Below are 26,889 nucleotides of genomic sequence, written 5' to 3'. Positions count from 1 at the left end.
GTTGTGCACATCGGCACCAATGATATAGGTAAAAAATGGGATGAGGTCCAACAATCAGAATTTAGGGAGTTAGGAGCCAAGTTAAAAAGTAGGACCGCAGAGGTAGTAATCTCCGGATTGCTACCAGTGCCACGTGATAGTCAGAGTAGAAATGAAAGAATAGTCAGGATGAATGCGTGGCTTGAGAGATGGTGCAGGAGGGAGGGGTTCAGATTTTTGGGACATTGGGACCGGTTCTGGGGGAGGTGGGACTATTACAAATTGGACGGTCTACACCTGGGCCGGACTGGAACCAATGTCCTTGGGGGTGCTTTTGCTAACGCTGTTGGGGAGGGTTTAAACTAATGTGGCAGGAGGATGGGAACCAAATGAGGTCAGTAGAGAGTAAGGATGTAGTAACTAAAGCCTGTAAGGAACTAGATAATGAAGTCAGCGTGACTAAGGGAAAGAGTAGGCAGGGAGCAGATGATGAAAGCAAAGGGACTGGTGGGTCTGAGGTGTATTTGTTTTAATGCAAGAAGTGAAATAGGTAAGGCAGATGAACTTAGGGCTTGGATTAGTACCTGGGAGTATGATGTTATTGCTATTACTGAGACTTGGTTAAGGGAAGGGCATGATTGGCAACTAAATATCCCAGGACACCGATGCTTCAGGCGGGATAGAGACGGAGGTAAAAGGGGTGGAGGAGTTGCATTACTGGTCAAAGAGGATATCACAGCTGTGCTGAAGGAAGGCACTATGGAGGACTCGAGCTGTGAGGCAATATGGGCAGAACTCAGAAATAGGAAGGGTGTGGTAACAATGTTGGGGCTGTACTACAGGCCTCCCAACAGCGAGCGTGAGATAGAGGTACAAATATGTAAACAGATTATGGAAAGCTGTAGGAGCAACAGGGTGGTGGTGATAGGAGATTTTAATTTTCCCAACATTAACTGGGATTCACTTAGTGTCAGAGGTCCAGATGGAGCAGAATTTGTAAGGAGCATCCAGGAGGATTTTCTAGAGCAGTATGTAAATAGTCCAACTCAGGAAGGGGCCATACTGGACCTGGTGTTGGGAAATGAGCCGGGCCAGGTGGTTGACGTTTCAGTAGGGGACTACTTTGGGAATAGTGATCACAATTTCGTAAGTTTTAGAATACTCATGGACAAAGACGAGAGTGGTCCTAAAGGAAGAGTGCTAAATTGGGGGAAGGCCAACTATACCAAAATTCGGCAGGAGCTGGGAAATGTAGATTGGGAGCAGCTGTTTGAAGGTAAATCCACATTTGATATGTGGGAGGCTTTTAAAGAGAGTTTGATTAGCGTGCAGGAGAGACATGTTCCTGTGAAAATGAGGGGTAGAAATGGCAAGATTAGGGAACCATGGATGACAGGTGAAATTGTGAGACTAGCTAAGAGGAAAAAGGAAGCATACATAAGGTCTAGGCGGCTGAAGAAAGACGAAGCTTTGAAAGAATATGGGGATTGTAGGCACAATCTGAAACAAGGAATTAAGAGGGCTAAAAGGGGTCATGAAGTATCTTTAGCAAACAGGGTTAAGGAAAATCCCAAAGCCTTTTATTCATATATAAGGAGCAAGAGGGTAACTAGAGAAAGGATTGGCCCACTCAAGGACAAAGGAGGAAAGTTATGCGTGGAGTCAGAGAAAATAGGTGAGATTCTAAATGAGTACTTTGCATCGGTATTCACCGAGGAGAGGGACATGACGGATGTTGAGGTTAGGGACAGATGTTTGATTACTCGAGGTCAAGTCGGCATAAGGAGGGAGGAAGTGTTGGGTATTCTAAAAGGCATTAAGGTGGACAAGTCCCCAGGTCCGGATGGAATCTATCCCAGGTTACTGTGGGAAGCGAGAGAGGAATTAGTTGGGGCCTTAACAGATATCTTTGCAACATCCTTAAACACGGGTGAGGTCCCGGAGGACTGGAGAATTGCTAATGTTGTCCCCTTGTTTAAGAAGGGTAGCAGGGATAATCCAGGTAATTATAGACCGGTGAGCCTGACGTCAGTGGTAGGGAAGCTGCTGGAGAAGATACTGAGGGATAGGATCTATTCCCATCTGGAAGAAAATGGGCTTATCAGTGATAGGCAACATGGTTTTGTGCAGGGAAGGTCATGTCTTACCAACTTAATAGAATTCTTTGAGGAAGTGACAAAGTTGATTGATGAGGGAAGGGCTGTAGATGTCATATACATGGACTTCAGTAAGGCGTTTGATAAGGTTCCCCATGGTAGGCTGATGGAGAAAGTGAAGGCGCATGGGGTCCAAGGTGTACTAGCTAGATGGATAAAGAACTGGCTGGGCAACAGGAGACAGAGAGTAGCAGTGGAAGGGAGTTTCTCAAAATGGAGACGTGTGACCAGTGGTGTTCCACAGGGATCCGTGCTGGGACCACTGTTGTTTGTGATATACATAAATGATTTGGAGGAAAGTATAGGTGGTCTGATTAGCAAGTTTGCAGACGACACTAAGATTGGTGGAGTAGCAGATACTGAAGGGGACTGTCAGAGAATACAGCAGAATATAGATAGACTAGAGAGTTGGGCAGAGAAATGGTAGATGGAGTTCAATCAGGGCAAATGCGAGGTGATGCATTTTGGAAGATCCAATTCAAGAGTGAACTATACAGTAAATGGAAAAGTCCTGGGGAAAATTGATGTACAGAGAGACTTGGGTGTTCAGGTCCATTGTTCCCTGAAGGTGGCAACGCAGGTCAATAGAGTGGTCAAGAAGGCATACGGCATGCTTTCCTTCATCGGACGGGGTATTGAGTACAAGAGTTGGCAGGTCATGTTACAGTTGTATAGGACTTTGGTTCGGCCACATTTGGAATACTGCGTGCAGTTCTGGTCGCCACATTACCAAAAGGATGTGGATGCTTTGGAGAGGGTGCAGAGGAGATTCACCAGGATGTTGCCTGGTATGGAGGGCGCTAGCTATGAAGAGAGGTTGAGTAGATTAGGATTATTTTCATTAGAAAGACAGAGGTTGAGGGGGACCTGATTGAGGTGTACAAAATCATGAGAGGTATAGACAGGGTGGATGGCAAGAAGCTTTTTCCCCCCAGAGTGGGGGATTCAATTACAAGGGGACACGAGTTCAAAGTGAAAGGGGAAAAGTTTAGGGGGGATATGCGTGGAAAGTTCTTTACGCAGAGCGTGGTGGATGCCTGGAACGCATTGCCAGCGGAGGTGGTAGACGCGGGCATGATAGCGTCTTTTAAGATGTTTCTAGACAGATACATGAATGGGCAGGAAGTAAAGAGATACAGACCCTTAGAAAATAGGCGACAGGTTTAGATAGAGGATTTGGATCGGCGTAGGCTTGGAGGGCCGAAGGGCCTGCTCCTGTGCTGTAATTTTCTTTGTTCTTCTTTGTTCTTTGTTGAGTCAATATGCAATGAGGTTTACTTTTTTTTTTAAATGTACAAAAGCAAAATACTGCAGATGCTGGAAATCAAATAAAAACAGAAAATGCTGGAAATACATTGGTCAGGCAGGAAAGAGAAACAAAGTTAATGTTTATGCTCGATGACCTGACAGCAACCACCATGTTTAGTAGAAGTCAGACATCATCCTCCTGGAGAGTTCCTGTGAATGGAGGTGTTGTGTAGAAAGGCCATGGACGTTAAATGTTAACTATTTTCTCTCTCCTGCCTGACCTGCTGATTATTTCCAGCATTTTCTGTTTTAGTCATTTTTATATCTAATATGAAATATCATTTAAGAAGTTCAATGCCATACAACCTGGAATATATAAATAGTCTTGTGCTTATACCTAGATCATTCTCAAACTTATTTAGTAATTTATTCCCAAATCTGTGCTAGCTTTCCTCCCATTGAATTTCTCCATTTAGGTTCCTGGTCCGGCCACACTACTGAAACAGCCCTTGTTGAAGTCACAAATGACATCTTTGTGACTGTGACCGTGATAAACTATCCCTTCTCGACCTGTATGCAGCTTTCAAGAAGGTTGACCAAACCATCTTCCCCTGCATCATCCAGGTAGATGGAACTGCCCATGCTTGGTTCCATTCTTATCTATTTAATCATAGCCAGAGAGAATCACCTGTAATGGCTTCTCTTGCCACTCTCGCTCTGTTATGTCTGGAGTTCCCCAAGGATCTGTTCTTAGCCCAGTCCTGTTTCCAAACACATGTTACCCTTTGGGATATCAACCAAAAACACAATCAGGTTCCACATGTTTGCCGATGGCACTCAGCTCTATCTCACCACCTTAGACCCCTCAACTGTCTGATTTGTCACACTGGTCGTTCACCCAATATTGGATGAGCAGAAATTTCCTCCAACTAAATATTGTGAAGACTGAAGACATTGTCTTTTGCTCTCCACCACAAACTCTATTCCCCGTCCACTGTTTCTAACCCTGGTAACTGTCTTAAGCTGAACATGACCGTTTATAGCCTTGTTGACCCAGAGTTCAGTTTCTGATCACACATCTGCACCATCACCAATTCTGCCTACTTCCACTTCCGTCATGTTGCATAACTCTGACCTTCCCTCAGCTCATCTGCTGCTGAAACCTTCACCCATGCCTTGGTTACCTCTAGACTTGACTGTCCAGACTGGCCTCTCAACTTCCACCTTACATAAACATGTGCTCTTCCAAAACTCTGCTGCCCATATCTTAACTCACTAAATTTTTTTTAATTTGTTCATGGGATATGAGCGTCGCTGGCTAGGGCAGCATTTACAGCCCATCCCTAATTGCCCTCGAGAAGGTGGTGTTGAGCCACCTTATTGAACCACTGCAGCCCATCTAGTGTAGGTACACCCAGAATGCTGTTAGGGAGTGAGTTCCAGAATTTTGACTCAACAACAGTGAAGGAATGGTGATATAATTCCAAGTCAGGATACTGTGCGGCTTGGCGGGGAACTTGCCGATGGTAGTCCCATGTGATTGGTGCCCTTGTCCTTCTAGGTGAAGAGAGGTCATGGGTTTGGAAGGTACTGTCAAAAGAACCTTGGTGAGTTGCTGTAGTGCATCTTATAGATGGTACACACTGCTGCCACTGTGTGCCGGTAGTGGAGGGAGTGACTGTTTAAGGTGGTGGATGAGGTGCCAATCAAGCAGGCTCCTTTGTCCTGGATGGTGTCGAGCTGCACTTATCCAGGCAAGTGGAGAGCATTCCATCACACGCCTGACTTGTGCCTTGTAGATGGCAGACAAGCTTTGGGGAGTCAGGATGCGAGTTACTCGCCACAGAATTCCCAGCCTCTTCTGAGCTGGTCTTGCAGCCACAGTATTTAATTGGCTGGTCTAGTTAAGTTAAGGTTAATGGTAACCCCCAGGATGTTGATGGTGGGGGATTTGCCAATGGTAATGCTATTGAATTTCACGAGGAGATGGTTAGACTTTCTCTTGTTGGAGATATTTATTGCCCGGCACTTGTGTGGTGCGAATGTTACTTGCCACTTAGCAGCCCAAGCTTGAATGTTGTCTGGGTTTTGCTGCATGCGGGAATGAACTGCTTCGGTATCTGAGGATTTGCGAATGGTTCTGAACACTGTGCAATGGAGGGAAGGTCATCAAAGCAGTTGAAGATGGTTGGGCATAGAACACTATCCTGAGGAACCCCTGCAGCGATATCCCGGAGCCATGATGATTGACCTTCGACAACCACAACCATCTTTCTTTATGCTAGGTATGACTCCAACCAGTGGAGAGTTTCTCCCGATTCATATTGACTTCAATTTTTAATACTTAAGCATACACTTAAAATCCAATGCTTACAACCATAGCTGATAGTTGGCGACTCAACTACATTATGGTTCAGAGCTTTGTATTCAGTTAATCAAACCCTTCGGTTCCCAAATTCTTATAAATTGCCACTCTTTTTTAATGTCTTTCTCTTATCTCTAAGCGATGCTCAACATCTCTTCATGTTATATACTCGGCAGCATAGGAAGTTTTCAGTGAAGATGCTCCAGGCATTGAGTGTGTGGGCAGGTTTGATGGTCTTTGCCTGCTAATCCTTACTCTATGGTAACATGGTCCCATACTCAGGCTGCCTTGACCGGTTTAAAATCACACTTTATATATCGTTAAACATTTGACATGAGTTCTATTTGCCAAACAAGCTGAGTGGAAATGGATCATCTGACTATCGCCCAGTTATCTCGACAGTTTCATTGCTTTTTGCAACTTGTTTTGTTTTGGAAGAGAAAACCCCTTTTAAACAACTGCTCACAAAAAGACATGGGGACCTATATTTAATGTAGGTTATATCTTGAAATCCAAAAAAGCTAATGATAGAGCTGTCAGATAGTTTGATGAGAAATCATTTTAATGTTGCTTTCAATTGACTTGACTGTTCAGATACAAATCATAAGAACTATTAATATATTTTACACGCTACTTCGAAATGTTCTAGTTGAGAGTTCCTTTGCAGCGAGGGATAGGAGTGAAGTTCCAAAATTAACCTTGTAGATTTAAAAGGGGATATTTTAATTGGTCAGAGTCGGAGAGGGATGGGCTGTATGGGGTGGGGTGGGAGGCACAGTGGAGCTTGAGTAACCTGTTGCGCAAGACCCTAAGAGTTTTTAGTGCGGCATGGCCAGAAACTGAATATTGAATGGCTAACAGTGGACAGGGATTTCTGACAAGCAGCTTGGGAATATGCCAAATACAACAAAATGCAGCAACAATAATTTGCATTTATATAGCGCTTTATATACCATTTATATACCATCTGATTTTCTGACAGCAAAACTGAATGATACAAACCAAAAACCAGGGTTTGTGAATTCAATAGAACAGTTTTGAAATCACAGGAAAATCTGAAACTGTTTACAAAGATGGGTGGATCTCTCAAGTTGAGCCAGAGGACGTATTGGTCTGTAAGAGTAAGATCCCTGGCTGGTCAGTACTAGAATGATTAAGGTTACAAAAAATACCAATTCCTGAAAGGGGCTATAGTTTGAGGGTCAACGTCTGCTTTCTTGATTGTTGTGCAATTGATTTAAATGCTTTACTGAGTCAACAAATTTTTTTTTTTGCAATGAAGCTTAAAATATGCTTCAACCGAGAAAAACATGTCTTAAGTGGGTTTCATTGAAGCCAGCAAAACCATACAAATTATAGTGGAATTTATGGAGACTGTAATACTACTTGAGAACTTGCACTAGAATTTTCATGAAATAAAAACAAGAAATGCTGGAAATACTCAGCAGGTCTGGCAGCATCTGTGGAGAGAGAAGCAGAGTTAACGTTTTGGGTCAGTGACCCTTCTTCGGAACTGAATTTTCATGCTGTATTTGGGTAATCTGATTCTGCTGCATCATCTCTACCAGTGCAGTCAGATTGCAAATAAGCATTGTCCAGCACGAGCAAGTGAAAACCACGAGGCAGACTGACTTGTCCTTGTGCTTTTCATAGCAAGTTTTAATGCATCTAATGTTGTACGACTTGTCCACAGTCGAGAGATAGCCCAACTCCCCATACTTTTTAGCTCATTGGATATATGACAGGATTCCAGATTTGGATTTTTCTGACAACGAATTCTTAGGAAGCCATTGCCTTTCTTTACTGAAGGTATAGGAACCTTTGTGTGCAAAGGCGAATGAGAAGAGAATTTACCAGCATCCTACAGGAGAAATCTATTTTTAAGACCAGTGTCTTTTAAAAAAAAAAAATTGTCCTGTACATTGATGACTAACTCCACTATTTATAAGGTGTTGCTCTGGATCATTCCCTTCGTTCTTTTACTCCCACCAGCAATCAATCTTTCACGCAGAATAAAAATGCACAGTGCCAATTTATTGCACCCTTGTGTTAAAGTCAGTCCCTATCTTCAGTGTGTTTGGAAGGTTTTCTTCATTTCATTTTAAATGTCTTGAGTTTCTCTTTATTCCTTTTTTTTGACATTGACAAAGCTTCTCATTTGAGATCATTTGGCTCTCTGGTTAGTTTGTCTTTAATTGATCCTCCCTTGGCTGCCAGCCAGTGCCAGGTCACAATTTTTAAACCACCTTCAAGTGTTAGTGGCTGACCTATTTATGTTGTCTTGCATTGTTGCATAACTTTGAAGCACGAAGCCTTCCACTTTACATCGTCCTCTGAGATATGGGAAAGCAAATTCGTCAGGGCACTTTCAAGAATGAGATAATAGAGAGATCCTTCAACCAGCAAGTTACAAAGTTCCGAAGAAGGGTCGCTGACCCGAAACGTTAACTCTGCTTCTCTTTCCACAGATGCTGCCAGACCTGCTGAGTGATTCCAGCATTTCTTGTTTTTGTTTCAGATTTCCAGCATCCGCAGTATTTTGCTTTTATTACAAAGTTATTCTGTTGGGCCTTGGAAGAAGTTTTGCCAGACTGGAAGCACTTTGCGATATACTCCTTTTACTTTGGACCATCTAAAACTATAGGAGTCCTTGATTACTTTTTTATGGTTTGTGTCAGCCGTGGCATATTTTAAGCTTCATTGCAAAAAAAAAAAAATGGTTGACTTAGTAAAACATTTAAAATCCACTCCAGGACATAAGCATGAAATTAAGGCTGACACTCCAGTGCAATACTGAGGATGTGCTGCACTGACAAAGGTGCCATCTTTCATGGGAGATGTTAAACTAAGGCCCCTTCTGCCCTCTTAAGTGGGTGCAAAAGATCCCATGGCACTATTTTGAAGAACAGGGGACTTATCCCCAGTATGCTGGATGATATATATCCCTCAATTCACATCACAAAAACAAATTAGTTATCATCACATTGCTGTTTGTGGGAGCTTGCTGTGCATAAATTGGCTGCTGTGTTTCCTACATTACAACAGTAATTACATTTCAAAAGTACTTTCTTGGCTATAAGCGCTTTGAGATGTCCAGTATGCTATATAAATGCAGGTTGCACTCTTTTCTGAATTCCTACATCTTGAAGTTCAATTTGGTCACTTCTACAGATAATTGTGATAGTTGGGAATTTGACTTGCTTTCTTCAGTTTGACTTCCATCCTTGAACAGGGAAACCCACTAATAGAATCTGAAGGTCACCATTGGCAAGTGCACCAGCAATGCAAGGTGCTTCCCTTCAGTATTAGTGTTTATCTAGTTGGTGATTGCCTTGTTGAGCCATTAGGGAAAACATATCAGTCCAATTCTGGACAACTGGATAGGTTCAGGAGTCCAATAGCTCTGTAGCACAACTGCCACAGCTTCAACTGATTCTCTATTTGGAGAAGTCCAATTTGGTTCAACACAACACCTGCCATTCACAGGAACTCATCCAAGAGCATATTGTCAGACTTATTCTAAACAGGTTTGTTGCTATCCAAGTAGATTACAGGAATTGGGCCATAATCACAGGTATAACAACTTGTATTTACATAGCACAATAACATCGTAGAAAATGTACCCAGGTGTTTAACAAGATCAATATCAATAAAAAGCATTTTTGACTTTTTGGCACCGAACCATAGAAGGAGAAATCAGGAAACATGAACAAAAGCTTCATCATAAGTAGGTTCTTAAGAACATCTTAAAAGAGGAGAGAGAGGGGTTTATGGAGGGAATTCCAGAGTTTAACACCAAGACAGCTGAAAACACAGCCGCGATGGTGGAGTGATTTAAAATTGCATGCGTAGAAGTCCAGAATTGGAAAAGTGCAGAGATCTCAAAAGGCTTGTTGGGCTGGAGGTGGTTGCAAAAAGAGGGAGGGGCATGGTCATGGAGGGATTTGAAAACGAGGATAAGGATTTTAAAGATGAGGTGCTGTCAGACGGGGAGCCAGTCAAGATGAGCAAGCACAGGGATGATCAGTGAATGAGCCTACTCTTGATCATCAGAAAGTGATGGAAGGGGTTGTCGACAGTACTATCAAGCGGCACTTGCTCAGCAATAACCTGCTCACTGACGCTCAGTTTGGGTTCCGCCAGGGCCACTCAGCTCCTGAACTCATTACAGCCTTGGTCCAAACATGGACAAACGAGCTGAACTCCAGAGGTAAGGTGAGAGTGACTGCCCTTGACATCAAGGCAGCATTTGAACAAGTATGACATCAAGGAGCCCGAGCAAAACTGGAGTCAATGAGAATTAGGGGCAAAACGCTCCACTGGTTGGAGTCCTATCTAGCATAAAGAAAGATGGTTTTGGTTGTCGGAAGTCAATCATCTCAGTCCCAGGCCATCACTGCAGGAGTTCCTCAGGGCCCAACCATCTTCCGCTGCTTCATCAATGGCCTTCCCTCCATCATAAGGTCAGAAGTGGGGATGTTCACTGATGATTGCACAATGTTCAGCACCATTCACGACTACTGAAGCAGCCCATATCCGGATGCAGCAAGACCTGGACAACACCCAGGCCCTGGGCGGATAAGTGGCAAGTAACATTCGTGCCATACAAGTGCCAGGCAATGACCATCTCAAACAAGAGAGAATCTAAGCATCTCCCCTTGATGTTCAATGGCATTATGATCGCTAAATCTCCTATCATCAACATCTTGGGGTTGCCATTGACCACAAACTGAACTGGACCAGCCACATAAATACTGTGGCTACTACAGCAGATCAGAGGCTGGGAATTCCTGTCTCCTCAATGCCTGTCCACCATCTACAAGGTGGAAGTCTGGAGTGTGATAGAATACTCTCCACTTGCCTGGATGGGTGCAGCTCCAACAACATTCAAGAAGCTCGATACCATCCAGGAAAAGCAGCCCGCTTGATTGGCATCCCATCCACCACCTTCGACATTCACTCTCTTCACCACCGACACACAGTGGCACAACAGTGCATATTATCTATACAAGATGCACTGCAGCAACTCACGAAGACTCCTTTGAAAGCACCTTCCAAACCCACGACCTCTACCACATAAAAGGGCAGCAGATGCATGGGAACACCACCACCTGCAAGTTCCCCTCCAAGCCACAGACTAAGACAACAGCTGGCCTTGCCAGCAATGCTCACATCCCATGAACAAATAAAAAAAATGCATTGCACATTTAACAAATGATGAATTCTTGACCTCAGCAATTCAAGGACCTCACTAATTTCAAGGAATAGATAGAATATCTAAATCAAATAAAACCATCCTCTAACCAGGTCGGGGTTGGGGGTGTGTGGGGAAACAAATGCAAAAGGGAACTGAAATAAACCAGACAGCATATGTGGAGGGAGAAACAGCATTAATGTTTCAGGACGATGACCTTTCACTGGAACTGGGAAAAGTTAGAAATGTAGTGGGTTTTAAGCAGATGAAATGGGGGAAGGTGGAGAAAGATAGGGCAGAAGAAGGGAGACATTAAATAATAAAATAGTTGGTGGTGCAGAGCCAGAGAGTGGTCATGGAACAAGTAAAGAAACAAAAGTTGCGTCTTGAGGTGGTGTGAATGGCAGAATGATGAACAGCTATCATCTGAAAGCAAAAATATGAGAAAAACATGATTAAGACCGAAACATGCAAAGGAAATAAAATGGGGACAGAGCTAATGGTCTGAAATTGTTGAACTCAATGTTGAGTTCAGAAGGCTATGAAGTGCCTAATCGAGAGGAGGTGCTGTTCCTTGAGCTTGTGTTGAGGTTCATTGGAACACTGAAGTAAGCCGAGGACAGAGAGGTCAGCGTGACAGCAAGGTGGACAATTAAAATGGCAGGCCACTGAAAGCTCAGGTTCATGCTTGCGGACTGCGCAGGAGTTTTCCGCAAAGTAGTCACCCAATCTGCATTTGGCCTTCTCAGTGTCGAGTAGATGACATGCTAAACTGAAAAAAGTACATGTAAATCACTGTTTCTCCAGGAAGGAGTGTTTAGGGCCTTGGACAGTGAGGAGAGAGGAGGTTAAAAGGGCAGGTGTTGCATCGCCTGTGCTTGCATGGAAAGGTGCCGTGGGCAGAGGACAGGCTGTTGGGGATGATTCAGGAGTGGACCAGTATCGCAGAAGGAATGCTCCTTCCAGAATGCAGAAAGGGGAGGGGAAGATGTGTTTGGTGGTGGCATCACATTGGACTGGCAGAAATGGCGGTGGATGATCCATTGAATACAGAGGCTGGTGAGGTGGAAGGGGAGGATAAGAGGAAACCTATTATGGCTCTGGAAGGGAGGGGAAGAGATAAAGCAGAAGTACAGGAAATGGAATGGACATGGTCAAGGGCCCTGTCAACCACAGTGGGGGGAATCTTCGGTTGAGGAAAAAGGAAGAAAATCAGAAGCTCTGTTGTGGAAGTTTGCATCATCAGAACAGATGCAATGGAGACAGAGAAACTGGGAGAATGGAATAGAGTGCTCATAGAAAGCGAAGTATGAGGAATTGTAGTCGAGGTAGCTATGGGAGTCAGTAGGCTTATAATTAATATTTCTTGATAGCTTATCCCCAGAAATGGAGACAGAGAAGTCAAGGAAGGGCAGGAAAAAGTCAGAGCTGGACCATGTGAAGGTGAGAGAAGGGTAGAAATTGTAAGCTAAGTTAGTGAAGTTTTCCAGTTCAGAGCTTGAGCAGGAAGCTGCACCAATACAGTCATCAATGCACTGGAAAACAGGTGAAGGAGAGGGCCGAACAAAGAATATTCCACTTACCCCACAAAAGGCAGGCTTAGCTAGGACCCATGCGGGTACCCAGAGCAACACCTTTTATTTGAAGCAAGTGAGTGGAGTTGAAGGAGATGTTTTTCAATGTGAGAACAACTACAGCCAGGCAGAGGAGGGTAGTGGTGGATGGAGATGAACATACAAATTAGGAGCAGAGAGCTCTCAGACCATCCTGATGAGGAATGGAGGTGTAGAGGGATTGGATGTCAGTGGTGAAGAGGAGACAGTTAGGGCCAGGAAATTGTGTCACGGATGTGGGTAGGAGGAGACCGGACAAGGGGAAGAAAAATAGAATCGAGGTAGGAAGAAATCAGCTCCATGAGGCAGGAACAGACTGAAACAATAGGTCTACCAGGGCAGTTCTGTTTACGGATCTTGGCAAAGAGGTAGAGGCTGGCTATTCAGGGTTAGGTAACTATGAAGTTGTATGCCGTGAAGGGAAGATCTACAGTAGAGATGAGGTCAGTGACAGCCCGGGAATCAATGGCTTCAAGTCATGGTCTGGGGGAGGGAGGTAGGAGGAAGAGTATGAGAATTAGTATTGGGCTCGGCTAGGTAGAGGTCAGTTTACCAGGCAACAGCAGCAGGCTTGATGACAATGTTCGGGTTGGATCTGAGAGAATGGAGTGCAGCAAGTTCAGAGGGAGACAGGTTGGAGTGAGTGAGGGGAGCAGAAAAATGGAGATGGCAAATGTCACACCAGCAGTTCTCAATGAAAAGATAAAGACAGGTTAAGATGCCAGAGGGAGGAGTCCAGGTGGAGGAAGAATACTGAAGACGGGTTAAAAAAGAAGGTCTGCTGTGTACACCCACACAAAGTTCCACCTCCTCTCAAGAAACAAACTAAGAAATAGGAGTAGGAGTATGCCATTCACTAAGATCATGGTTAAACATCTAAGTCAACTGCACTTTCCTGTCCTATCCCCATATTCCTGGATTTCCTTAGTGCCCAAAAATTGATCAATCTCAATCCTGAAAAGAGTCATTGACTGAGCATCCACAGCCCTCTGGGACAGACAATTCCAAACATTAACAATCCTCTAAGTGGAGAAATTTCCCCTCATCTTGGTCCTAAATGGATGATCCCTCATTCTGAGTCTATGACTCCCAGTTCGAGATTCTACGTCCAGGAGAAATAGTCTCAGCATCTAACCTGTCAACTCCTCTGAAGAATTTTGTTTGTTTCAGGGAGATCACCTTACATTCTTCTAAACTCCAGAGAATATAGGCCCATTCTACTCTACCTAGTCAATCTCTCAAGAACAATACTTTTAGTTTTTTTAAATTTTTGTTTTGATTTTCACTCAATGCTTATGAATGCAAGAGCGACGTCTCAATTCATTCCATCTTCGCTGCCTTCGGAGAATACTTGGCATCAGGTGGCAGGACTATATCTCCAACACAGAAGTCCTTGAAGCGGCCAACACCCCCAGCTTATACACACTACTGAGTCAGCGGCGCTTGAGATGGCTTGGCCATGTGAGCCGCATGGAAGATGGCAGGATCCCCAAAGACACATTGTACAGCGAGCTCGCCACTGGTATCAGACCCACCGGCCGTCCATGTCTCCGTTATAAAGACGTCTGCAAACGCGACATGAAATCGTGTGACATTGATCACAAGTCGTGGGAGTCAGTTGCCAGCATTCGCCAGAGCTGGCGGGCAGCCATAAAGACAGGGCTAAATTGTGGCGAGTCGAAGAGACTTAGTAGTTGGCAGGAAAAAAGACAGAGGCGCAAGGGGAGAGCCAACTGTGCAACAGCCCCAACAAACAAATTTCTCTGCAGCACCTGTGGAAGAGCCTGTCACTCCAGAATTGGCCTTTATAGCCACTCCAGGCGCTGCTTCACAAACCACTGACCACCTCCAGGCGCGTATCCATTGTCTCTCGAGATAAGGAGGCCCAAAAGAAAGAAAAAAGAAAGAGCTTATGAATGCAAACAGGTGACTGGCTGCAAGTCTGAAATGTGTTGGTTGCTTTTAGCAGAAAGATCATCAATGAATGATAAATGGCTTACTTACCATAGCTGAAAGTTGGCAGCCTGTGTGGAATCACAGAAGTCAATACCCATTGAAACGGTCTTTGTTGTCTCAGGCTCAAGGCACTCTGAAACAAGAAAAAGTATATTTCTGTATTTGGTACATATGGTAACAGGAGCTCAGTTCAGTTTACTTTGCCACCAGCACAGAAATGATGAGCCAAATGGACTTCTCCTGTGCTGTAGCATTCCATGATTCCAAGACAACAGTGGTATGACCACCTTTTTATACAATTAAAATGTTCTTTTTTTTCCTTTTTCCACCTGTCACCATCAATTTTCTCATCTTTCCCTGTTCCGAGTAATCTGCTCACCCTCTGGTACCTAGCCCAATTGATCATGCTTCTCATCTTTGCCTACACAGGAAGTGTTGGCAGGTAATAAAAACAAGAAATGCTGGAAATACTCAGCAGGTCTGGCAGTATCTGTGGAGAGAGAAGCAGAGTTAACGTTTCAAGTCAGTGACCTGAAACATAAACTCTGCTTTTCTCTCCACAGATGCTGCCAGGCCTGCTGAGTATTTCCAGCATTTCTTGTTTTTATTTCAGATTTCCAGCATCTGCAGTATTTTCCTTTTATTTAAGTATTGGCAGGTTACTGAACTATCAGAAGCATCAAAGCCAAACGCAATCTTGCCCTCATTTGAGGATTAAAAATGCATTTCCATCAGGAGTAGGTAAACCGACATGGGCTGTAGCCATCCTAACAAATATGCTGAGGCTAATTTTAACTTACCTTCCATTGCCCCCTCTCTCCTCCCTTCCCGTCACCCCAACCCCATCCCCAACCATAACACTAAACCAGTTAACTGCACAGGCCAAGGATCTGTGACCTTTTGGTCTGTCATGTTTCAACAACTTACCACCTTAGCCAGCTATGCCTTCATGGACGCTGTGAAGCCAGGAACTCAAAGCCAGACCAGAGAGAAATACCACATCCAGGACTTATCCAAATCTTTACCAGAGCTCACAAGATAAGGTCGGGGGATGGGGTCCGTACCAGCAGACAGAGGCTGTTTCAACTAACAGTTAACTTGAAGTTTGGACAAAATGGCTCCTGGGCAGTCAGTTCCCTAGGGAGCTCCTCACTGTCCATGTCTATCATTGGCCATCTGCTGCCATCCATTGCTCTTTCTCCCCACTATATCCTCTCTGCTAATCAATTTACTGCCTTTCCCCCAACACTGCTGTGATTGAGAGACTTCAACCTCCTGCTGAAATAAAAGCAAAATACTGCAGATGCTGGAAATTTGAAATAAAAACAAAAAGTGCTGGAAATACTCAGCAGGTCTGGCAGCATCTGTGGAAAGAGCAGCAGAGTTAACGTATCAGGTCAGTGACCTTTCATCAGAACTGGCAAAAGTTAGAAATGTAATAGGTTTTAAGCACAAAGTAGGGGTGGGGCAAAAAAGAACAAAAGGGAAGGTGTTGATAGGACAGAGGGTCAGAAGAGTCACAGATGTAGGTGGGAAGAGATTGGACCAGGGGAGAAAAGATAGAGTCAAGATAGGAAGAAATAAGTCCAGTGGGGCAGGAACAGGCTGAAACTATGGGTCTGCCGGCACAGTCCTGTTTGTGGGTTTTAGGAAGGAGGTAGAAATGGGCTGTCCGGGGTTGCTGGACTATGAGGTTGGAAGCTGTAGAGGGAAGATCTCCAGAGGAGATGAGGTCAGTGACAGTCCTGTGGACAGTAGCTTGATGTTAGGTGGTGGGGTCATGGTCCGGGAGAGGTAGGAAGAAGTGTCTGAGAGTTGGCGCTCAGCCTCTGCAAGGTAGAAGGCGGTACGCCAGACAACAGCACCATCCTTGTCAGCAGGTTTGATGACAATGTTGGGGTTAGACCCGAGAGAACGGAGTGCAAGTTCAGAGGGAGGCAGGTTAGAGTGAGTGAGGGGAGCAGAGAAATTGAGATGGCCAATGCCTCGCCGACAGTTCTCAATGAAAAGATCAAGAGTTGGTAAGAGGCCAGATGGAGGGGTCCAGATGGAGGGAGAATGCTGGAGGTGGGTGAATGGGTCTGCTGGTCAGGGGGAGGACTCCTGGTCAAAGAAATGAGCCTGGAGGCGAAGGAAGAAGAGCTCAATGTCATGCCGAGCACGAAATTCATTGAGGTGGGGGCATAAGGGGATAAAACGGAGTCCTTTGCTGAGTACAGATCGTTCAGCATCAGAGAGAGGAAGGTCAGAGGGTATAGTGAATACATGGCAAGGGGTCAGATCAGAAGGAATGGGGTCAAGGGCGAGTGAAGGGGAAGGAGGATCTAGAGGGGCATTAGTCCCCATCAGCTGCTGGAGCTTGCGTTCCTTAACACCTGAAAGGAAGAAAAAAAGTTTTTTGTTAATGTGTCAGATAAGACGAAGGATGAAATGAAACTGCAGAGTAGAACAGCTTTGAGATAAGGTGAGGCAGTGCTTCTGGAGAGAGAGGCCCAGTGTGTACATGTGGTGGTGCATGGCACTGAGAGTGGATCTTAGGATGCGGCGAGAACAGCAGTGTGAGGAACGTTGTATTTCTCGGAGATATCTGTAATCCTGGGTGGATTCAAAACATGAAGGATGACACTTCAGTTGGAATCCACGTGGAATAAGTTGGAGCCGGAGACAGTTGCTGAGGAAGGAGATGTGGCTGTGAAAATGAGTTTCGGTAGACACTTTATCAAACACCAGGAGGGATGTAGAAAGCAATGAAGGTGAACAAAAAGAGACAAATGAAAATCCCGTCAGAGAGAAGAGCAGAACTTCTTTCAGGTAGGCATTCCTGGAAGAGAAGTGGCAGTGAATTAAACAGGCTCCTGCTGAGCCTGTGACTGGCCACTGGTTATACTGGTTTTTCTGCTTCAGCCGAATCCTGCCAGCTCCATGAGGGGTCCGGGAGAGCCCTGGTCACAGGAGCCCTTGGAGCAGGTTTTCAGCTACTCCTTCAAGAACACCCTAACGCAGATCCACACAGCCTGTATCCACGCTCACCAGCTGGACCTGATGGCCATGTGTATTAGTCCCCTTCCATGTAGCGGAGCTTGGCCTCCAATTGTCTCAGCCATCCCTGCCATTGGACTAAGACCTTGCTTCGCTCGGACCATGTGGTAGATAGTGTGCAATGGCCACCCCACGTTGAAGGAACCTACGCCCAGGCATCTTCCACCCCCTTAAAATGAACTTTGGGACCTAGAGTATCAGGATTGGACCAGTCACCTAAGGACCCACAACCCTGGAGTGGAAGAAAGTCATCCTCGTTTCTGAGGAACTGCCTAAGACGAAGATGATACTCATGGAAGCTGTATTTGAAACCTCTTCATTGTAATTTGCAATCTCTATCAAAATGTTGGACTTATACAACTTTTCAACTGTTTCATGTTACTGGATTCAGATAAATACCAAATTTAAAATGGTCATATCATATTTGATCAAACAGCAAGATTATCTTGATCTCCATTCTATCACTAAGAAAAGCTACTAAGTAGATGACAGATGCTTCCTCATTAGGAAAGGAAGAAAGCAAAAAAAAGGCCGAGGGAGAAGATATAGAAAGACCTGTAGATTCATCATATAATATTGGTTACATACATCAACATTAACTTCAGTAGTAAAAACAAATGGTTGGAAACATGTGTCTAACTGCTTTACGGTGAGGAAATAGTGGACATCACAATCAGCATCAAGAAAGGTAGAAACTTAAAAAATGTAAAGCAGGACTTATACACAAATGTTGTATTTCAGTACCTATCTCATAGAAATCATGCATTTGCATCCCTGATGCAAGCTTCCGCTCTCCTATTCGGATGTTCCTGATTTCTTTGTCCGAGCTATTGGTTAATGTGATCTGAACAGATACCATTTTGGAGTTGTAAATACATGGTTGACGTGGAAAGTGATACTGCGCCCCAAGACCTTTTCCGGACATCCGATGAAGTAAGTCAAATAATTTTGAAGGAACAAATACTGGAGTAGTAACCTAAACCACAAACAAAGCACAGTAATTTAAATAGTCAAATAGTAACACACATCAAAGACTTCCATTTTTTAAATTTAAAATCAATCATTCTGAATCACATCTGTGCCTAATTTATTGCACTTCCCACATAGTTAAATCTAAAAAGAAAATCTACTGTATCTGGTCTGCTGATTCCTCCTATCCCAAATTCAAATTCTGGATAATCAGGGTTGATGAAGTGTATATGGACTTTCAGAAAGTGTTTGATAAAGTGCCACATAATAGACTTGTTAGAAAAAGTGAACCCCACGGAATTCAATGGACGATGGCAGCATGGATATGAAATTGGTTAAGAGATAGAAAGCAGAGAGTAGTGGTGAACGGTTGTTTTTCAGACTAGAGGGAAGTGGTGTCCCCCAGGGGTTAGTATTAGGACCACTGCTCATTTTCATATATATGTCAATGACTTGAATTTGGGTATATGGGTAGTAATTTCAAAGCTCGGAAATGTAGTAAGCAGGGAGGAATATATTAGCAGACTTCAGGAGGACGTAGACTGGTGAAATGGGTAGACATGTGGTAGATGAAATTTAATGCAACCCAGTGTGAAGTGATGCATTTTGGAAGAAAAAGTATGAGGAGATGCAATATAGATTAAATAATATAATATTGAAGTGTATGCAGGAACACAGATATCTAGGGGTTCACACACACACACACAAAGCTTTAAAGGCGACAGAACAAGCATGCAAGTTTTTTAAAAAAACCTATAGGATCCTTGGTTGTATAAATGGAGGCACAAAGTACAAAAGTGAGGACGTTATGCTAAACCTTTATAAATCACTGATTAGGCCTCAGATAGAGTATTGCGTCCAATTTTGGGTTCCACACTTTAAGAAGGATGTCAAGGCCTCAGAGAGGGTGCAGAGGAAATTTACTAGAATGATATCAGAAATGAGCTACTTCAGTTATGTGGAAAGACTACAGAATCTGAGATTGTTTTCCTTTGAGCAAAAGTGGTTAAGGGAAAATTTAATAGAGGTGGTCTGAGGGGTTTTGACAGAGGACATAGGGAGAAACTGTATCCACTAGTAGGAGGGTCGGTAATCAGAGGACACACTTAAGACAATTGTCAAAAACTCTCAGCGGGGCAGCGGGGAAGGTGCAGAAGTATTTTTTCTATGCAGTGAGTTTTAATGATTTGGAATGTAATATATGAAAAAGATGGTGGAAGCAGGTTCAATTGTAACTTTCAAAAGGTAACTGGATACTTACTCCAAAAGGAGAAATTTGCAAGGTTATGGGAAAAGAGTTGGGAGTGGGACTAATTTGATGGCTCTTTCAATAAGCTGTAAGATTCCAAGATTTGACTGTGCATTTAATATACTTAGAAACAAACAAACAAAGTTGTCTTATTGTTACACTGTCCTCTCCTTTTTATCCTTTATTTCCCAGATGTGGACAGGTGGATGACCTGCTCGTCAGCCCCTCAAAGCTACTCAGAAGAATTATAATAACTTTGAACAAATTTTAATCTACTGTATATTCCATAATTGTTAGCTTACAAAGAAAATTCCTCCCTGAAAAATTCATAGATTAGAACCAATGACCCATCAGCAAATAAAAATACACTTAGCTTTTGCTAGTTTCTTCTCAACAATGCATAAACATAAACTCAGTATGTACTGAGTGGCTATTTTTTGATCCATTATTTCTGCTCTACACAATACTCATAAATCTATTTAAGGAGTCTTAGAACGACAATGCCTGGGTTATTTTACAGGGAATAAACTACAATCTTCAAAAATATTTTGAAATCCTATCATACATTATCCTCTCAGCAGTTAGGTTTCGTAAGTGCTCTTCCTATTCAACTGCTGACCATACCATCATTGTTGGAATGTTTGTTCTAGGATACATGGAGATGGAAAATTCTGCACAAAACATTTTCAATGAAGAAAATCACAGGGTGCTAAAGGCTTGATGCACTGAAAGGCCACCACCGACTATTCACATATTTCATCTGTTTATTGCGATAAGCAAATAGCCCATGGAATGACAGCGCACATAACTGTCAAATGAGTAACACTTAGGTTTAGTGAAACATTTATATGGGCCTTTACCTCTCTCGAAACAGACAGCATCTCTCAATGTCATCCAAAAGAAAAGTCTTACATTTTTAACACTTCACTAAAAAATAACTGAAGAGTGTAAAATGACAAATACCGTGTGCAGTTAGCTGGTAATGGACCATACTCTCAACTCATTTAGATTTATGCAATACAAACTTGTCACTAATAATTAATTTATGAGACAGCTGTTCCCAGAATCTTCCAAGTCTATCGTTACAGAAGCTCTTAAGCTATACCTTCAAAAACTGGAGGAGGTTTCAAAGCAATTTTTTTTAAAGAAATAGACAGATCTCTAACAATCTGAAAGCAAAGTAAAACCTTAAAAACAGGTAGCACAATGAACTAAATTAGGTTAACTAGAAATAATATTACTGAATGCACAACTAAGCATCTCTGAAAATTAAAGGCTTCGTACTGCCTCCACATACGTTTTTAGGTAATGGTAACTTACAGTGGCTCTGTTTGTAAAGCACTTAGTGTCACTTACAGTTAGTGCAAGCAATAGTTCAAACAATTTGTCTATTTTGTATGAAATAAAAATCTATTTGCAAGTTGCTGAGTTTTATGAGGTGATGCCATTGCTTCATTAATAATCAACAGTTCACTGTTCCAGCCATTTTTCAGAGGAGTTATACCCAAAGCAGCCAAAAACAAGTTTTTATTTTACAAGACAACCCAAACAAAATATTAAGAATTTACCCAGCAGGCTTCACTCACACAAAAACTCTCAGATGCCAAATTGTCAAACCAACTCAAAATCAAAGGAAGCAAAAGGTCTTTTGTCTAATCCCTAAACTGCTAAATGACAGATGATTTTCACACACTTTCAAAGCAACTGCCATTGCACCAATATGCAAAAGCTAACATCCAATTTCATTCACGGTATCCATACCTGTACTCACTCTATCCAGATATTGTCCAACATCCTTTGTGGGCATTTCCAGTTAGGATTCTCCCATTATAAATTTTTCCAAGTGACTCCTGACAATGCAGTGGCCCGCCGATGTCATCAGAGCGCTCCAAACTGCGCACATGCGCCAACGGTCTCTTGCACTCAGTGAGATGCTGCGCATGTGCAGCCTATGTCTTGCCAGGAGGAACTGGTGCATGCGTGGGAAGACGTCATCAGGTACTCGCTTCCCCTCCACTCAGCTACTCTCTCTCACCCCATTGGCCGTTCTCCCCTCTTGGCCACTTGCTCCAGGTCTTGACGCTTCCTCCCCCTCCCTCCTACAGACTGCTTCCCCCTGCTCTCTCGCTGCTTGCTCCCCGCTTCTTCCCCCACCCACCAGACACTCGCTCCCTGCTTCCTCCCCCTCCTTACTCCCCCTCCCGACCGCTTCCCCCTGCTCTCTGGCCACTTGCTCCCTGCTTCCCCCCCACCCTCCCTCCAGACGCTCGCTCCCTGCTTCCTGCCTCAACCCCGCTCTCCGCCACCAACCCCTCCAGATGCTAGCTCCAGGCCGCGCCACATCCCTCCTCTCGGCTACTTGCTCCCACGTCCGATCGTTAATCAACCCGCCACCCGAAGAAGCAAGGTGGGTTGTGAGGGGTGATGGAGCAACGTAGGAGCGAGTGGCCAAGAGGAGGAAAGTGGCGTTGCCTAGAGCCAGTGTCTGGAGGGAGAGTGGTTGGGGGGAGGGGGGGGGGGGGCGGGGAAATGGGCAGCGAGCGGCCGGAGAGCGGGTTGGTTGGGGCATGGGGGACGCGGGGAGCGAGTGGCTGGAGGGGGGAGCGAGTGGCTGGAGGAGGTGGGGGGTGGGGGAAGAGGTAGGGAGCGAGCGGCCAGAGAGTAGGGTGCAGGTGGGGTGGGAAGCGAGGAATAGGGAACAATCGGCCGAGGATAAAGGAACAGGGTGGGGGGAGGAAAGCAGTTGTGACGTCTGGAGCAAGCGGCTGAGGGATGGTGGGTAATGGTGAGGCTGTAACGAGTGTGAATGTGCGGATTGGGAGAATGGGAGATTGTGGAATGGAGGTGCAGGGGTGGGGCAGAAATTCAGAGAGTTATTTCCTCCATAAATTTCAGAGTGTAAATGTTGACTTTATCGACCATAGAAAGTTGCTTTACATTCCAAATTTCAATGGTAGTATCATACCAGAGTTCTGTCTTGTTTTTCTGTGATAAATTGAGCAGTGCCATCTTTAATCCTGGCAGCTGCCTGAACATATCAGAGAGTGATGTTTCAGTGTAAGAGGCTGCATTTGCGCGTGTGATAGTATTGCGCCGCCCAGTGGTTGTGCGGTCAGTAAACGCAGCCTAAATGTTTTTGTCCACATTTACAATGAAAACCAACCAAGTAAACACATTGTGCTATAATTATACCTTCTTCCCAGTGGTGGCGCAGCAATGGGGAGGGGCGTAATTGTATTACAGATTTATATTGGCAGTTTCCATTATAAATGCGGACACAAATATACAGGAAAAATAAAAATATCACGACGTATGACTTTAAAATGAAGACCGAATAATGCCTGCACATCCTGATCCAATTATCCCCAGCCCTCTAAATTCACTGTCCTAATTTTCCATGAGCAACATCACAGAAGGCCAACCAGTAAGAATTAAAAAGCCGAACACCAAACCATACGAAATAACCTCTGGATTTGCAGGCCCTATAGCCTTCATATGCGGATACCTCTCAAGGAACGCAGCACAAAGATCCCTGCCCCAAAACTCATTGTGCAGAAAAGGCATCTAACTCAAGAAAGATTTCCAACTGTTTACATTCAAAAAAAAAGTTAGAGAATTATACTAAGTAATTGGATCACACTCTGCATCCTCAGTGTGGGCCAGTGATTAGACCTCAGCTATTTTTCTTCCTTTGCTGGAAGAGAACATTTGACAACAACTGAAATACAAAGAGGAGGAGCAGGGAATAAAACAGAAGCATTTAACAACAAATACTCACTTTGCCTCCTCAATTTTTTTTTGCTATCAAGGACTTTTGGTGAATACAAGCTACCTGTTACAAGAGGATCTCTCAGCATTCCCAAACATGTACGAGTCCACAAATCAGACATGTGGTTAAAGACAGGCTTTGAATATCTAGGTTTGACAGTTCATGCAACTCATGGTCCTGTGGAACAGTGTGCCAGAAGGACCCAGGCTCAAACTCTGACCTGTGCATTGTTGGCTAATCACTGATCTCAGCCAGATCAGAATTGCAGCACAATTGGCCTCAATACCTCTAGGCTAGAAATGTAGAGCGGGTAGAACAGACTGCCCTAGTCAATTTCATGAAGGGCAATCTCAATGAAAATGAACATGCTCCATGCACCTTCTACTTTTGCCACTCGTGTGGCCTGTCAGTCCTGACAAGAGCAATTTCAATTTTTTGACAGCAGGGCAAGATACTGTGTATGTATTTCAAATGCCTACAACTTTCAAAATAAAAGGATTCAGCCTTCCAAAACATGGGAGACCATTACTCAGCTGATCAATTCCAGAATCAACACAGCAAACTGCTTCTTCACCAAAATCTTCGCTGAGCATGAACTGCAGAATCTCCCTGATAAAGCTCTGGATAACTTGTCTTTAACGGATACTGAACATACCACAGCACCCTCCAAGCCTGCAAACTCCATTATCTGAAAAGGCAAGGACAGAAGGTGCATAGGATCATCATCTCCAGTTTCCCCTCCAAGTCGCACACTACCCTGACCTGGGCATATACTATCATTCTTTCACATCGCTGGGTCAAAATCCTGTAACTTCCTATGTAATAGCACGAACTTCAGCATGACTGAGCCCTGCGAGACACAGTGCTTAACTCGGGAATTTGGTAAGTGTGGGAATGTGGTGCAGTGAGGGAGGTGGTGGTGTTCTGGTCTTTTATAGAACAAGGAGTGATCCAAGAAGGAGGAACTGGAGACAGTGAGATCTGAGGCATTATTTAGGTTATCAAACAGGTGACTGATTGGTGAGTTTTAAGTTCTTTTTTCCTTTCTAAACCGGGGCAGTAGTTTAAACTGGGACTGGGTGTCTGCAGCTCGAGGAACTTCGGCTCAGAGTTGATGAGCTAGAGTCTGAGGTTTGGACACTGCAATGCATCAGAAAGGGGGAAAAGTTACTTGAACACTTTGTTCCAAGAGGCAGTGACACCCCTTAGGCTAGCTACTTCAGATTTGGTCCGTTGTCAGGGACAGGCGGGTGTGACTACGAGTGAGGCAGGTATGGGGATCCAGAAGGTAGCAATGGAGGAGCCTTAGCCCTTGCACTTGTCCAACAGGTTCAACGTTCTTGTAGCTTGTGTGGGTGAGAGTAGGGTCTCCAGGGAGGATGAGCAAACTGACCACAGCACTGAAGTGCAGGGGGCCATTCAAATGGGGGGGTGGGGGGGGGGGGAAGAGTAAAAAGCAATGTAGTATTGGGGACAGTATAGTTAGGGGGATAGATACTGACCTCTACAACCAAGAGCATGAGTCTCGAAAGCTGTGCTGCCTGCCCGGTGCCAGGGCTGAGGTCAACTCCTTGCGGCTGGAGGGGAACTTGGAGTGGGAGGGGAAGGATTCAGTTGTCGTGGTCCACATGGGTACCAACAACATAGATAGGACTAAGAAAGAGGTTTTTCTGAGGGAGTATGAGCAGTTAGGGGCTAAAATAAAAAGTAGATCCACAAAAGTAATAATCTCTGAATTACTACCTGAGCCCCAAGCAAATTGGCAGCGGTACATAAGATCAGAGAGTAGAATGCGTGGATCAAAGATTGACGTGGGATAAATGGGTTTTGATTCAAGGGCCAGGACTGGTTAGACCAACTGGTTACATGACTAACTGGCTGGTCCAGGGTTTTCTTTTGAACTAGCCCCAGAGAGTTTGAACTCAAAGACTGTTGGCTCCTGGACTGAGCGCATCTCTCCTGTCTGTTCCCATCTCTTTCTCACAAGCCTCTGAATCCACTGAAGACACATGAACCCCAAGAGAGAAAAATATAGTGAACAAGGTTTAAGAAGAATACTGGGCCCCAACGGAAAGCAAGATCTACCTACAATCAAGGACTCTACAGTGATCTTGAAGAATCGTAACAAAAACTCTTCAGATATTGCCTCAAACTTTTCTACTTTATTTTTCTTCTGCTCTTTCCTGTCTCTATTTGCATGTGTGTATCGTGTATGCATGCTAGCGTGGGCGCATCGTGTATCCACAGGCGTGAAACGAATTAGAGTTTAAGTTCAAGTTTAATAAATTTAAACTTTTCTTCTTTAAACCTAAGAAAACTTGTTTGTGCTGGTTTCTTTGCCTTATAATTGGAAAGCGGTGAACAAGGATTCACCAAGGGGTAGCTAAAAACACGGTGTGTTTATTATTTACATGGAGAGAGACAGCAGAATGCTGCAATACAGAGGGATCTGGGTGTCCTCGTACATAAATCACAAAAAATTAGCATGAGGGTACAGCAAGTATTTAGGAAGGCAAGTGGAATGTTGGCATTTATTGCAAGGGGTGGAGTATAAAAGTAGTGAAGTCTTGCTGCACTGTACAGGGCATTGGTGAGACCGCACCTAGAGTTCTGCATACAATTTCAGTCTCCTTACTTGAGGGACATAGATCACAGAATTGTTGCAGTGCAGGAGGTGGCCATTTTGGCCCATCGTGTCCACACTGGCTCTCTGAAAGAGCAACTTCCTCAGTTCTATTCCCCTGCCTTCTCCCCATAACCCTGCACATCCTTCCTTTTCATATAATTGTCTAATTCCCTTTTGATTGCTTCAATTGAACCTGCCTCCATCACTTTCTCAGGCAGCGCATTCCAGACCTTAACCACTCGCCACATGAAAAAGCTTTTCCTCATGTCACTTTTGCTGCTCTTACCAAATACTTTAAATCTGTGCCCTCACGTTCTCAATCCTTTCATGAGTGGAAACAGTTTCTCTCTATCGACTCTGTCCAGACTCCTCATGATTTTGAATACCTCTATCAAATCACCTCTCAGCCTTCTCTTCTCCAAGGAAAACAGTCCTAACTTCTCCAATCTATCTTTATAACTGAAATTCCTCACCCCTGGAACCATTCTCGTGAATCTTTTCTGTACACTCTCCAATGCCCCCATGGAATTCCTCAAGTGTGGCGCCCAGAACTGAATGCAATACTCCAGCTGAGGCCAAACTAGTGTCTTATACAAGTTCAACATAACTTCCGTGCTCTTGTACTCTATGCCCCGATTAATAAAACCCAGGTTACTGTATGCTTTATTAACTGCTCTCTCAACCTGTCCTGCCACCTTCAACGACATATGCACATATACACCTAGG

At 44.1% G+C, this 26,889-nt stretch overlaps 1 protein-coding gene across 3 annotated transcripts in view; it reads right to left on the bottom strand.

The window, feature by feature from the left end:
* Nucleotides 1–26,889, bottom strand: part of ap3b1a (adaptor related protein complex 3 subunit beta 1a) — a 355,948-nt gene that overhangs the window by 63,560 nt on the left and 265,499 nt on the right. For all 3 annotated transcript variants that reach the window (XM_068029475.1, XM_068029477.1, XM_068029476.1), the window contains exons 23-24: nt 18,295–18,526; nt 14,560–14,644 (exon numbers count right to left, since the gene is read on the bottom strand). In XM_068029475.1, coding sequence (XP_067885576.1) covers nt 14,560–14,644; nt 18,295–18,526 — 317 coding nt within the window. The remainder of the gene's footprint in view (nt 1–14,559; nt 14,645–18,294; nt 18,527–26,889) is intronic.

The sequence above is a fragment of the Heterodontus francisci genome, chromosome 4, assembly GCF_036365525.1.
Source record: "Heterodontus francisci isolate sHetFra1 chromosome 4, sHetFra1.hap1, whole genome shotgun sequence".
NCBI classification, from domain to species: domain Eukaryota; kingdom Metazoa; phylum Chordata; class Chondrichthyes; order Heterodontiformes; family Heterodontidae; genus Heterodontus; species Heterodontus francisci.
This window is presented reverse-complemented; position numbering and strand designations above follow the sequence as displayed.